Here is a 13955-nt window from a genome sequence, read left to right as displayed (position 1 = left end):
CAGACATCAAGTCCTTCCCAAGGACCTGGGATGGCTGAATTTTATTGTCAATGGTTATAGATATCGTCGCAGAATATAGGCTGTTCCCAGTAAAGCTGCTTTTTGTAATTGGCTGATGGTGATTTCTGTGGCCCCTATGGTGTTGAGGTGCTCTTCGAGGTCTTTTGGAACTGCACCCAGGGCACCAATTACCACTGGGATTATTTTGGTCTTTTTCTGCCACAGCCTTTCAATTTCCATTTGTAGATCTTTGTATTTGGTGATTTTTTCTATTTCTTTTTTTTCTATTCTGCTATCCCCTGGTATTGCTATGTCGATTATTTAGATTTGTTTTTCTTTCTATTATTATTATTATTACTTACCCCTCCCACCGCTTTCCCCCCTCCAGCACCCACATTTTTTAACGCATTTGGGGTGGCAGGGTACCTCCCTGCCGCCCCTTTCCCTGGTCCTTGGCAAAAAGCTTCAAAAGCCTGACTGCACGTTTGCACACCACACGCGCCACATCCGTGGGTCACGTGCGTGTGTACGTTGTGCACGCACACAGGTCTGACGTACGCATGCGGCGCACGGACGTGATGCGTGCGCAGTCAGGCTTTTGAAGTTTTTTGCCGAAGACCGGAGGAAGGGATAGCAAGGAGGTACCCTACTGCCCCAAATGCATTAAAAACCAGGAGCACTGGAGGGGGGAAAGCGGTGGGAGGGCTAAGTAACCCTCCACCGCCATCACCACCCCGTGTCGATCCGCCGAATTGGCCCCAGGTCTGGACTGGTCCGGAGGCCCTTAGAATGGGCTCCGGACTGGTCCATGCACATTCCTACCTGAGGCATAGCAGACAAACCCCTTGACCTTCTGCAGTGGTAACAATATTTTTACATTATCTAAGAGTATCCTACTCTTTAATGGCACTCAGAATCTGCCACCTAAGGCAGCTGCTACACTCCAGGGGAGGCTGTGCATGTACCAGTTGCTGATATTTAGCAAATGTATAAGTCATATTGGGGCAGACCATCCAAATGCAGCAATCTGGTGGTTGGAAGAATGCCCACTTTCTTCTTTTAGTTAAAAACTTATTTTTTTAGTTCATACTGAATTTCCCCAGCAATGGTCTGATCCAGACAAGGCTAGCCCTCCAAGTGATGTATTCTGGCAGCCTTGCTAAATCTCTCTTCGGTCTTCACTATAACTCTATATCTCGCCCCTCCAACTTACAGTCACTCCTTGATTTCTCTCTCTGGCCAGGAGCAACAGCCCTTTGCAAATCTCTAGTCTGCAATGGACTCTTCAAAACCTCTCTGTGCCACCTGGACCTCTCAGGAAATCCAGGAACTCTGGCCACCGAAGATGCAAGTGTGAGTATGAAGAACATCTGGGAGCTGACCAATGAATAGGAACATAGGAAGCTGCTTTCTTCTGAGTCAGATCATTGGTCCATCTAGCTCAGTATTGTCTTCACAGACTGGCAGTGGCTTCTCCAAGGTTGCAGGCAGGAATTTCTCTCAACCCTATCATGGAGATGCTTCCAAGGAGGGAACTTGAAACCTTCTGACCTTCTGCTCCATCCCCTGAGGGGAAGATCTTGCAGTGTTCACGCATGTCTCCCATTCATATACAACCAAGGTGGACCCTGCTTAGCTAAGGGGACAAGTATGCTTGCTACCACAAGGCCAGCTCTCCTCCCCACCATGGTCCTTTAAATCGGCCAGAGACAGGAGACCTATTCACACGTTATGTTGTAGTATACCTGCATACAAGTTTTTGAGTGCAAGTGGCAGTATCTGCATACTAGTTTTTGTGTGACTGTCTATGCAATCATTTTAAAAGTATATCTGGGGGCTCGACTCCTCAAATGTAGGGTGCAGACAGACTATGCATACTGCTCCATGTGTGCTGAACATGATTTATGAATAGGGGACATAGGAAGCTGCCTTATACCGAGAACTCATTGGTCCATCTAGCTCAGTATTGTCTGTTCTTACTGGCAGCAGCCCGTCAGGCAGGCGTGGAGCCTGACCTCCAGCAGCCCGTGTTCGGCCGCTGCGGTGGGCCCGCTCACACACCCACTGTGTGAGCGTCAGATGCTGTGTGACCCCCTGACATCAGACGTGGGGGGGGGGCGTGGTCTGGCTCCCAAACAGAGCTACACGGCTCTGTTCAGGAGTTGGAGTCCGGCCGGCACTGTGTTTGCAGCGCCGGCCATTTAACTCCTGAACAACGGGGGCCTCGTGGCCCCTTTGGGAGCTAGACTGGGGCTGGCACTGTGTTTGCAGCACAGCCAGGAGCAGCTCTTCCCTGCCTTAAAGGCAGGGAAGAGCTGCTCGTGGCTGCACCGTGAACTCAGCGGCCATTTAACTCCCGAAAGGGGGCCGTGCACCCCCCACTCGGGAGCTAAACCAGCACCCCTGCATCTGATGTCAGACACGGGGTGTGCGTCGGGGCTGCGAGGCGCAGCACCTGATTGGCGGTGGCCCAGGTTCTTTGAACCTGTTCGCCCAATGGTGGCTCTGTCCCAGCCACCAGGGTTTCAGAAAGGGCTTTTCTCCCTAGCCTCACCTGGAAATACTAGGGATTGAATCTGAGACCTTCTTCTTGCAAAGCAGATGCTCTACCACTGACCTATAACACCATTGCCAAAAGGACTCTCTGACCAGTTATGGCACCTGAGGCATGGTGAGGAAAGCACTGAATTTGACCACTAGACTACCACCACTTGCATGCATGTACAGATCAATGTATACAGAATGTACATGCATACAGTATAATGTGTGAATAGTTCTCTAGAATCTGGAAAATAACTCTTTCAGATACATTGACCCATCACAGAAGACGAGCATTAGGCTTGGTCAATGAGGATCTTTTTTTCTTTTTTTACATATGGTGTCCCTTTTATCCTATGTTAACAACAGTTCTACACAGTACTTTCATGATTGTGTACCTCTTAACTCTATCTTGTGGGTTTGTTCTGCCTTCATGTTAAGAAATAAGAGTATCAGGAAAATTTTGTTGCTTGTTTCATTTTTTTCCATTTAAAGCTTCAATTTGTAAAACAACTCTTTCAATAAAATTATATATATATAGTACAGACTGGCTGTCCAGTATGGAGCTGCTGCTGAAAAGCAGAAGCTCATGAGAGTTGGGTGTCTTATCTGGAAGTATTACCATTCTAGAACAGCAATGTTGGGGCTGGAGCCCAGATTTTGATCCTCTAGAACCAGCTATTCACACTGAGGTCATGAGAATATTTCCCATGATGGACTATTTCTAAATAGCAGCCACTATTAAAAAATAAAGTGAGGTCTTTGTAAATTATATCTTTGTTTGGGTCTCTAAAAACTCACAAGATAGTTAACATCGGGTCAATCTGTATAGGAGAAACTATTTGTGAGGAAACTTGGTGGGCGGGGTGGGAGGAGGAATCTTCAACAATTATTTGTTGTCTGATAAGACCACCACATATTTACTGGTCAATGACCGAAATAAAATCTACCTACCTACCTATGGAAAAAGAAGCCATCTTTCTGCAACCTCTCCAACGTCTTGAGATAGTCTTGTTAATATGATGTAAGTGTAACAGTGTGAAATACCATTAGTGTAAAAGCTTGAGGGAAACTTGCTTTATGGAGGTTGATATTGAATTGAAAGGGAATCTTTGCCATACCAAATTCCACAGGAAATAGTAGCCAGTCTGTACTCTGCAGGAAGAACTTTCTGAGATTTCTGTCTGTTTTTGTTTCCTATAATTGTCATTATCTTGCTGCCTGATGCCAAAGTTTCATTCCTGAAAAGGCTTGGTGTGCCAGCCCAGAGACCACCACCCTTAAGTCAACCCATTACTCAGTGCAGATACCCCACATGCATAAGCAGTGGCCTCCATCATAAACATATTATTTTCAACTCTGATTGGTGGTGGCTCTCCAGGGTATCAGGCAGGGGTCTCTCCCGGTGCTACCACCTGGAGATGCCAGGGATGAAAGCTGGAACCTCCTGCATGCAAAGCAGGAGCTCTGCCACTAAGCTATGGCAACTCCCTTTTTGACAGCTTGAGGCTTAAGAACAGAAGAACAGCCCTGCTGGATCAGGCCCAAGGCCTATCAAGTCCAGCATCCTGTTTCACACAGTGGCCCACCAGATGCCTCTGAGAGCGCACAGGCAGGAGGAGGAGGAGAGCCCCTTTTCCTGCTGTTGCTCCCCAGCAACTGGCATCTTGCGTCTTAGACTGGAGGTGGCCTATAGCCACCAGACTAGTAGCCGTTGATAGACCTGTCCTCTGTGAATTTGTCTAAGCCCTTCTTAATACAAGGCTTAACAGTGTTCATGTCCCATATCAGAAGGTTTTGCTGAATAGGATGTGTCATTTTTTTGCTGGTCCAGTTTGACTGCTGAAGAAGGGCTGGGGTGCTGCAGAGACTATTGATTCCTGCTCAGCTAGCCTGAGTTGCTGAAGACAGACCTGGAAACACCTTTGGGTAGACCTCTCAGAGTTTCGGGATAGCATATACAGTATTGGGAGCAGGATTGCATAACTTCAGCCCTCCAGCTTTTTTTAAGACTACAACTCCCATCATCCCCAGCCACAGTGGCCAGCAGTCAGGGATGATGGGAGTTGCAGTCCAACATCTGCAGGAGGGCTGAAGTTGTGCAGCCCTGGTTTAGAGTATTATGATTTACTATAGACTCTGTGCAGAGCTTTATACTAGGAGGCAAGCACAAAGTTCCCAAACCCATGTTTTCATGGTAATGCATGTGCAAGGTGGCAAGGCATTTGCAATCAATGGGCAGGCTTCCAACTGACTGGCTTGGTTCTCTAAGATCCTAAGATCTTTTCCAGCCCTGAGATTTTTTTTTAGGCAAAGGTGACTGAACCTCACACCTTTTACATGCAAATAAACTGCTCTTTGGGGTTTGTTTTTGTTTTTAGTACCTACCAGCCTAAATCCATATTCATGTGCCGTGCTTTCCTTGCACAGCTAGCTATGACACAGTTTCCAAGCTGAAATTCTGTTTTCTCTCTTCCAGGGCTTGTTGTCTTTCCTGAGTCAGCCAAATGCTTTAGGTCACCTTGACCTATCTGGGACGGACTGTGCTTTGGATGTGGTGAGCACCTGGCCGCTGCTGCTATTTCTTCCCCTCGAGCATGTGCTAACTTGTCATTTCCCCACAGAACTGAAGACCCTACATAACTGGGGAGGGCTGTTGTGAGTGCTCTGAAAACACAACCGGAGGTTGTAGGCCCCCAACTGTCCCTGTATACCAGGAGCTCTTCCTCTTCTTGCCTCTTGGGAACGCCACGTTCAGTTGTCCCCCCACCCCACTTGCCAGAGTTGTCATTCCTCAAGATTGACCTCTCTCCCCAGAGTCTCTGGGGGAGGGGGTTGGATGTGTCCTGTCTCTAGAACCCCCCCCCATGTAAATGGAGCACAAACACTAAGGCACTCTGCAGTGTGCAGTCTCTGGCAGGTGGAATCCCAACTTCAGCCATGTGTAATATTGGTTGGGGGCTTGAGCCGTAATCAGTGGTGTAGTCACCGATAGACAAGAGGCAACAAATGTCCCTGGGCTACTGGGCTTGAGGGGGCCACCATGGTGCCCCCTCCCCCTGGGCACCCCATTGTCGTCCTTCAGCCAGCTGGTGGAAGCAAGGCAGAACTTTTCTGCTCCTTCCCAGCTGGCGCTTCCTTTGCCAGCTGGGTGCCGGCTTGCGTTCTCTCTCTGGGGACAACAGCTGGGAAGGAGTGGGAGAGGGGTCGCGGGGCCCCTTCTAGGTGCTGGCTGTGCCCCCTGCATTTGGCATCAACACGAGTGTGTGGCCGGCGCAGGGGGCGGCATTGGGGATTGGGACTGGTGGCGGCAGCCTGTCCTTGAGCTGCCGGCGAGTTTCCTACGCCCCTTGGAATGAGAATTCGTTGTTATGCATGCATCCCTTTTTTCATCTGCAGAGTATTGGAAGGTAAGGGTTGGGCTCATTTGCTTTGGCAGTCTGGAATCATGTGCTCTTCGTGCACTCCGTTACCTGCTATTTCTGCTGGCGGCATGCCGGTATTCAGAGTTGTATGCCAAGCCTCGCACTGGTTCCTTGGCCGCATCCCGTACACATTCACAGGCATGTTCCTATTTCATTGGTGAAATATTGGTGGGTAGAGAGTCGTAAAAGAAGAGAGGCTTCATGAGCACCCCTTTCCTGATCTGAACAGAGTGATTTCTCTGATGACTCAACTGGATGCCCAACAGGATCCTTCTCCCTGTTTGGACAGCCCGTTTGTTACTTATTACAGAGTGGGGTTAGCCTGTGTTTGTTTCATTCTTGTTTGATTTCAAAATTACCCATGGTTATGCTTCCCTGTCTCCAGGTCTTTGGAGCATTGGCCAACGGATGCTGTGGGAAACTTGTCCATCTGAACCTCTCAAAGAACATTTACTCTCGCAAGTAAGAACTTGGAGTGCTTTCTTTTCACTTTTTGACAGCACAGTAGGAAGAGAAAGTCTGGTTTGGTTTGGTTTGGTTTGGTTTGTTTAAATATTTATACCCCACCCCTCCAGTACACTACTGCTCAGGGTGGCTCACAAAAATACATGGGCATAGAATTTGGGTTGTGGGATGAAACTGAGCTGTTAGGTTCATTATAATCAAATAATTATTTTAAAGCTATATTTGTTCAGCACTTGTGATTTTGAACAAAAGCACGCAGGCATATTTCTGCTAAAGATGCAGCTGTTATCAAAGGGTCTGTGTGGGTCTTCAGGACCTGCCCTCTGTACCTGTGTATTGTATTCTATCTATTTCTGCGTTAGCCACCAAGCACTCCAGCTCACCCATTTTGGCTCGGAGGCTTCTGGCATTGGCATATAAGCACCTATATGCTGAATCTCTCACCTGATGTACACTATCTTTCTTTTGACTCTTTGACCAGCTGGCACAGTCTCCCGTCTGCTCTTTATGCGGTACTGCTCTCTCCCCTTCTGTTTTATCTGAATCCTTTGCACCCTCACACTTTAAAGGATGGTTTTTGCTGAACGGGATACTGCCCAGCTCCCATCGGCTGTTAACCAGGCGTCATTTTAAAAGCTGCTCTGCAACCTTTTTGATTTTAAGCACCAGCAGTCTGGTTCCATCTTGGTTCAAGTACAGCCCATCCCTTTTGTACAGGCCTTGCTTCCCCCAAAATGTATCCCAGTGCCTAACAAATCTAAACCCTTCCTCCCGGCACCAACGTCTCATCCACGCATTGAAACCCCTCAGCTCTGCCTGTCTCACTGTACCTGTGCATGGAACAGGTAGCATTTCTGAGAATGCTACCTTGTGGGTCCTGGACTTCAGTATGCTACCTATCAGCCTAAATTTGGCTTCCAGGACCTCCCGACTACATTTTCCCACATTGTTGGTGCCGACATGCACCACGACAGCTGTCTCCTCCCCAGCACTGCCTAAGAGCCTATCTAGACACTGCGTGATGTCCGTAACCTTCACACCAGGCAGGCAAGTCACTGTGCGGTCAACACGCGGGTCACAAACCCATCTCTCTATACCTCTAATGATTGACTCACACACTACAAGGAGGCCCCCACCCCCCATAGGAATATTCCCTGTGCGAGAGGATATGGGCTCATCATCCATGGAAGGGGTCCCTTCTAAAAGAGCATTTCCCTCTTCCTCAGACCGATGTCCTCCTTGCCCGAGACCCTCATTCTCCCTGACAGCAAAGGAGCTATCAGCCCTGGAGTGGGATGTCTCTATCACATCTCTGAAGGTCTCGTCCACATGCCTCTCTGTCTCTCTGGGCTTCTCCAGATCTGCCAACTTGGTCTCAAGGGAATGAACTTGCTCCCTGAGAGCCAGGAGCTCCTTGCACCGAGCACACAACCATGACTTCTGCCCATGGGGCAAATAGTCATACATGTGGTACTCTGTGCAATACACTGGGAAGTGCCCCCTCCCCTGCTGGCCTTCTGTCCTCATACTGTTTTTGTTGGCTGTTTACAGTATTTAGATATAGCTTATTAGAAGGATAGGTCTCAGCTGTAATGATCAGGTATTTACTGTCCAAGCAGCCTTTCCCAAGAATATGGGGAAGGGATTTGTACTTGTGTTCTCTTCTCCACCAGTCTCCTTGTGATCACTGGGGCTTGTTCCAGGCTCCCCTGCACACTTCCGGCTAAACTCCTATGTCCTGTTTGCTATTCCTGTTCGCTATGCTCTCGGCCCTACACCTCTTATGTGGAGAGTAGGCTTCCAACTGACACAGGATGTGAGTCAAAGGAATGTGGGGCCTCCCACAGCCCTAGCTGACTCCGCCTCCTCCACGCAGGGACAATCAACAAACACTGGAGTTAGCTAACCCTTGCAAATTCTACCCCTTGCAGGGACAAACAACAAACACTGGAGTTATCTAACCCTTTCAAATTCTAACCCTTGCAATTAAAAACCCACACACAGAGACTAGGACTTATCCCTTAAAGAGAAACCAGCCCCTGAAAATCTCCCCTTCTCCTGTTAGTTGGTTTGAAGGGGGGAAGTGCTTAGATGCTTAGAAAATCTTGCTCACCTCCCCAAGATGTGTCTGCTCTTCACAGAGTAGTCTTCCAGCATCCTTGGGAACAAATGGTACATCTTTTCTCTGGATACTTATCTCCTCGCAGAAGGCTTTTGGCCCAAAGGCTGGAGTCCTAACCATACTTATTGGGGAGGAAATCCCATTGAACTAAGGTCATGCCTGAACCAGTTCAGCACCTCCTTAGGGAAGTGCCGAACTGGCTTTGGTACCTGCAAACGAGCCAGTTCAGCGGGGTGGAGATCGGTTCCTTTAAAAACCAGGTAAGCAGGTCCTTACGTGTTCCTCCGCAACCCCAGCACTTTTCCAGGTGCAGTGCTTGCTTTCTGGCAGTGCTTTTGCTGGGAAGAGTGCTGCAACCGCACTCGGCCTTTTGGAAAGCAAGCACCATGCCTAGAAAATTGGTGGGGGTGGGGGGTGGAGGAGCAGGTGAGGATCTGCTTGCCTGGTTTTAACTGATCCCTGCTCTGCCGAAGTGGTTTGAGTGCGGGTGCCCAAGCCAGTAAAAGAACCGTACAATAAAATGTTTACACTTTATGATTTTATGTTTACACTTTATGAAGTATATTACTTTTTAAATATATGGCACTTAGCACCACTCTCAAATACAAATTGGACCGTTCTGGGCTTTGGGCTATATGCATTTTAAAGAGGCATTCTTAAAACTGGAAGTGCCTTTATTAAGCAGAAAGTAGTTGAGGGAGCATAGCTTGTGGTGAGGTTAACTCTTTCCCATTCATGCAGTTTAAAAAACAAACAAAAAACAACTCACTCACATTCATACCCCTGACATGCCCAAATGCTGAATACAGGAAATACCTGCCTGGACAGGAGGAGATAATTCTTCTAGCAAGGGGGTGGTTTTCAATGAAAAAAATGGTGCAGGCAGAAAGAGTAAACTCTCTGTGTACTCTGGTCCTGATCAGGATGGGGGACAACCCCCGACACATTTTTTTCCTTAATCAGAGGCACTTCTAATTTTAAGCACACCTCTTTAAACTACGTTTGGTCCTTAGGTTGATCTTTCATTTCTTTAGCATAGTTTGGTTGCTGGAGGCAGAGCACAGGCCTTTTTGCAACGGCAGCAGCAACACGCTCTTCCCATTTTTGTAATCATTATCCTAAAATCTGGCACTTGGACATATTGAGTCACGATAACCTACACGCAGGGTTATTTGTAGAGTCTGCCAGCAAAATACAAATGCTGTGCTGGGTGTGCCCTGAAAGCGAATCTCCTATGATCATAAATCTTGGTCCCCAGGAAAGGTCCAGCTTTCTATAGACTGTCTTGAGTTCCATGATGGAAGAAAAAGCAAGATAGGTATTAAACAACAAAATACATGACACTGTCAAATAATGTTTAAGATACTTTTTTGCAGGGGCATAGCAAAGTTGAAGTGGGACAAGAAGTGGGAAAAGAAGTGAAGATGGCCCCCCACTTGTCTTAATCTCCCCTGCCCCCACCACACACATACCTCCAGGGGCAGAGCCACCATTGGGCCAATGGGTTCAAATAACCCGCCAGCCTTAGTTTAACTGCCGAAGGGGCCGCGCGGCCCCTTCAGTAGTTAAACTGCAACTCCCGAACGGAGCCTCAAGGCCAGACCACGCCCCCTGCATCTGACGTCAGATGTGGGGGCGGACTAGCCCCGCGTTTGACGTCAGACGTGGAGCTAGCGGGGGCACCCGTCGCGGCCGCGCATGGGCTGCCAGCGGTGTTGCTACGCCCCTGCATACCTCATGTCTTTGCTACTGATGAACTATAGGAACATAGTAGAATTCTCATCATGCCCTTCCTCTTGCTCCTTTGCAAATCATAGAACACTCTCCACCCTCCAATGAGGAGCTGGCAACTTGCCACTGGGTCAGGGAGGTGGGAGTGGGGCAGTGTTCCCTCTAACAGGGATTCCCAGATGTTGTTGACTACAACTCCCAGAACCCCCAAGCAAAGGCTATTGCAGCTGGTGATGCTGGGAGTTGGAGTCAACAACCTCTTGGGGATCCCTCTTAGAGGGAACACTGGAGGGGAGGATGAAGAGCCAGCTGTCTTCGCAGCCGGAGGCTCCCTTCCCTCAAGGGCCCAGGGTCATTTGTGCCCCTTGTTCGATTATAGCGACACGCCTGCTTTTCTGTAGAAGTGCATCATGTAATTTTGACTCGATATTTGGTGTTTTGTTACTGTGTGTGTGTGTGTGTGTGTGTGCGCGCATGCACGCATGCAAGAGAGACCAGAGTGTTGATGGATGCAGATTTATGGATAAGAGGCTAATGTCTTTGATTGATTAAGTTGTGGGGTTGAGGCTTTCTTTCTGATTTCCAGTTCTGAGTATTACTCTATTGCCTTGTCCCCAGATGTTGGATTACAATTCCCATTGGCCCCTGCCACAATGACCTTTGGCTGTTGTGACAGGGAATGATGGGAGTTGTAATCTAACAACATCTGGGGACCCGAGTTTGAGAACCCCTGGTGTAAAGGATTGCACACCAGCACTACTCTGTGCCCAGGCTTGAGTGCTGATTCTGCATACAGTGATAATCATGTACCTGCTCATAACTTTGGTCCTGATTCTATAATGACCTCTTGGGTTTCCAGATTGAGTTCTGGGAGTGGGCTGGTCAGATGGTCTATATCCTTTTGGGCTTTTTTTTTATCAGGGTCCCCTCTGGCAACAGTCTTTTTGAAGAGAATGCCTAGCAGGCAGGCAGGAGAGCTGGTCATGTGTTAGTGAGCATGAATGTTCCCCTTTACTAAACAGAGTCTACTCTGGTTTGCATCTGGATGGGTGGCTGCATGTGAGTGCTGTCTGCTGTAAAATATTCCCCTTAGGGGATGAGGAGGTAGCTCAGTGGTAGAGCATATGCTTTCATGCAAAAGTCCCCAGGTTCAATTCCTCCAGGTAGGGCTGAGAGAGATTCCTGCCTGAAACCTTGGAGAACTGTTGCCAGTCAGTGTAGACAATACTGAGCTAGATGGACCAATGGTCTGACTGAATAAGGCAGCTTTCTATGTTCCAATGATCCTGCTCACACAACTTGAGAAACTGCATTTCTTTTCAGAAAGAACAGAGATTTTCCTTTTGCTATCTGCAAGTTCTTCAGCAAAGCCTCTGTCCTCCAACATATTTCACTGGCAGGAACCAAACTACCACCAGAGGCTTTGAGGTAAGCGGTGAGTGAGTGGTTTGAGCTGAATGTTGCCTAGGTTCCAGTCTCATCTCTCCTGTGGGCTTGTGAAAAATCATTGCTTTCCTAGCCTGTCACACTTGACCTGAAATTCTGTCATTGCATTCTGAGCTTTTAAAACAGAACAAAACAGCCCTGATGTGGCGCCCTGATCTAGATGAGACAGCCACAGTGCAGGGGAATGGGTTTTTTACCTTTTCCTTTCATCCGATGGTCCTAACAAAACTCCCCACATCTCAAAGCTGCTATTTGTCGTGAGAGGGAAGCTGTTGTGGACACAGAAAAATAGATCTACCTCAAAGAGTTCCTGTGAGAATAAGTGGGTTACAACTGTCAACTCATTTGTAACAAATGAATATGTGCAAAGAAAGAGGCTACATCAGTGATGCCTATTAGCAAAGGAAATGTAATAATAGAAAAGAAATAACAGGAAAGAAATAGGCATCTGGTGGACCACTGTGTGAAACAGGATTCAGAACGAAGTGGGCCTGATCCAGCAGGGCTGTTCTTATATTCTTATAATTAAGAAGACATCCTCTATCCCATCCAAGTTGGGTGGGAGTGGAGGGAAGAAGTCAGGATTAAATCCAAAATGCATAATTAATTTATGGTAAGTTATGTGGTGATGCCCCTTACTTAGGTAGCTTTCAAAGGATGTAAAATAAATTAATTGAGGTTAATTGGTCTGTGTAGGCTATTAGCCGTGATAGCGAAAAGGAACCCCCTTGTCATGGGAGATCAGAGAACAGCAGCCATTGTCTAGCACTTTTTTTACTGTATTATAGACACAGGCAGAATACATAACAGGAACACTCCCTCTAGCTTGACTCAACTCCCAGCAAGTGCTAGTACCACCTATAGGCTGGGACATGAAATAACATTTCCGCTCACCCTTGCTTCAGATGTAATAGGTCACTAATTAAGAATTATTTGGAAGTGGTTTCCTTCATGTCCTACTGGTGGGCTTATGGATGGCCACTGGGGGACCAGGGGACCTAGATGAACTGCTGGTCTGATCCAACAGGGCTTTTATGTTCTTAGGACCAAGGAAGATAGGTGACAAACTTAGGAAGGAGATCTAGAGTTCTCAGGGGTCTCAACTTGCTGCAGTCCTGTAGAGGTTGGTCTACAACCATGGCCAATGGGTAGAGTGGGGGACCAGGAGGTCTATTTGGATTGGGCCTCATGCTCAAAGGGGGCCTCAAATTGTACTATTTTATGGTGCCTTGTTTTGTTTTCATGTGTTGTCATTTTTAATTTTTATTATGGCTGGGGACCTCAAAAGCTGGAAATTGCCCGGGCCCCTCTGAATCTCTGAGAGAGCCTCCAGTCATCCCTGGCTATTGGCCACTGTGAGTGAGGATGATGGAAGTTGTAGTCCAACTTCCAACAACAACAGCTGGAGCCTGGGGGGCTGCAGTTTTGAGGCCCCTGGTTCCAATGAGGATGCCGGTTGAGGCTCCATCCATGACACTCCATTGTAAGGGCTGAACCTGTGCTCCTTTCACTTCTGGTTTGTTACAGAGCCGTGCTGCAGGGTTTGGCATACAACACCCAACTCAGTGATTTGCACCTGGACATCAGCAGCTGTGAGGTAAGGAGTGACAGTGAAAGGGTGCGTGGGATGGGTATTGACCAAGTGGCTTGTGGACCTTGTTGGCAAAGGGGCAGAAGGTGTGCACCTGCTGTGACACAGTTGTGTGAAACATGATATCACCACTCAGATCTTTTTGACGAGGTTAAATGCATTGAGAATGGAGGGATTTGGTCCACAGAATGAGCTGCCAGCAGGGAAATGGCATCTAGGATGGGCCTGGAGAATGGGCACGCAAGATTCCTGTGGGCAAAATAGAAGTCAAGAATATGCTGCTAGACAGCTTAAGCTTGTTCTACAGCATATGGGACAGCTGGTACGGTCTGTGGGGTGGGGGTGCTCACTGGCATGCTCATTGTGATTTTTGTCAAGGTCTAACCCCTAGGGAAGCCACTTTCCCTAGTGCAGCAGGGAAATGACTTGACTAGCCAGCCAGAGGTTGCCGGTTTCAATCCCTGCTGGTATGTTTCCCAGACTATGGAAAACACCTATATGGGGCAGCAGTGATATAGGAAGATACTGAAAGGCATCATCTCATACTGCGTGGGAGATGGCAATAGTAAACCGATCCTGTACTCTACCAAAGACAATCCCAGGGCTCTGTGGTCTCCAGGAGTCGACATCGACTTGA

The 13955-nt window shown here is 47.9% G+C and overlaps 1 protein-coding gene across 5 annotated transcripts in view; it reads left to right on the top strand.

The window, feature by feature from the left end:
• CARMIL2 (capping protein regulator and myosin 1 linker 2) overlaps nt 1–13955 on the top strand; it is an 89873-nt gene that overhangs the window by 31406 nt on the left and 44512 nt on the right. For all 5 annotated transcript variants that reach the window (XM_053270895.1, XM_053270897.1, XM_053270894.1 and 2 more), the window contains 5 exons: nt 1244–1353; nt 5018–5095; nt 6349–6425; nt 11605–11709; nt 13255–13324. In XM_053270895.1, coding sequence (XP_053126870.1) covers nt 1244–1353; nt 5018–5095; nt 6349–6425; nt 11605–11709; nt 13255–13324 — 440 coding nt within the window. The remainder of the gene's footprint in view (nt 1–1243; nt 1354–5017; nt 5096–6348; nt 6426–11604; nt 11710–13254; nt 13325–13955) is intronic.

This window comes from Hemicordylus capensis, chromosome 9, assembly GCF_027244095.1.
Source record: "Hemicordylus capensis ecotype Gifberg chromosome 9, rHemCap1.1.pri, whole genome shotgun sequence".
NCBI classification, from domain to species: domain Eukaryota; kingdom Metazoa; phylum Chordata; class Lepidosauria; order Squamata; family Cordylidae; genus Hemicordylus; species Hemicordylus capensis.
The sequence above is the reverse complement of the archived record's forward strand: the minus strand, read 5'-3'. Positions and strand labels throughout refer to the sequence as shown.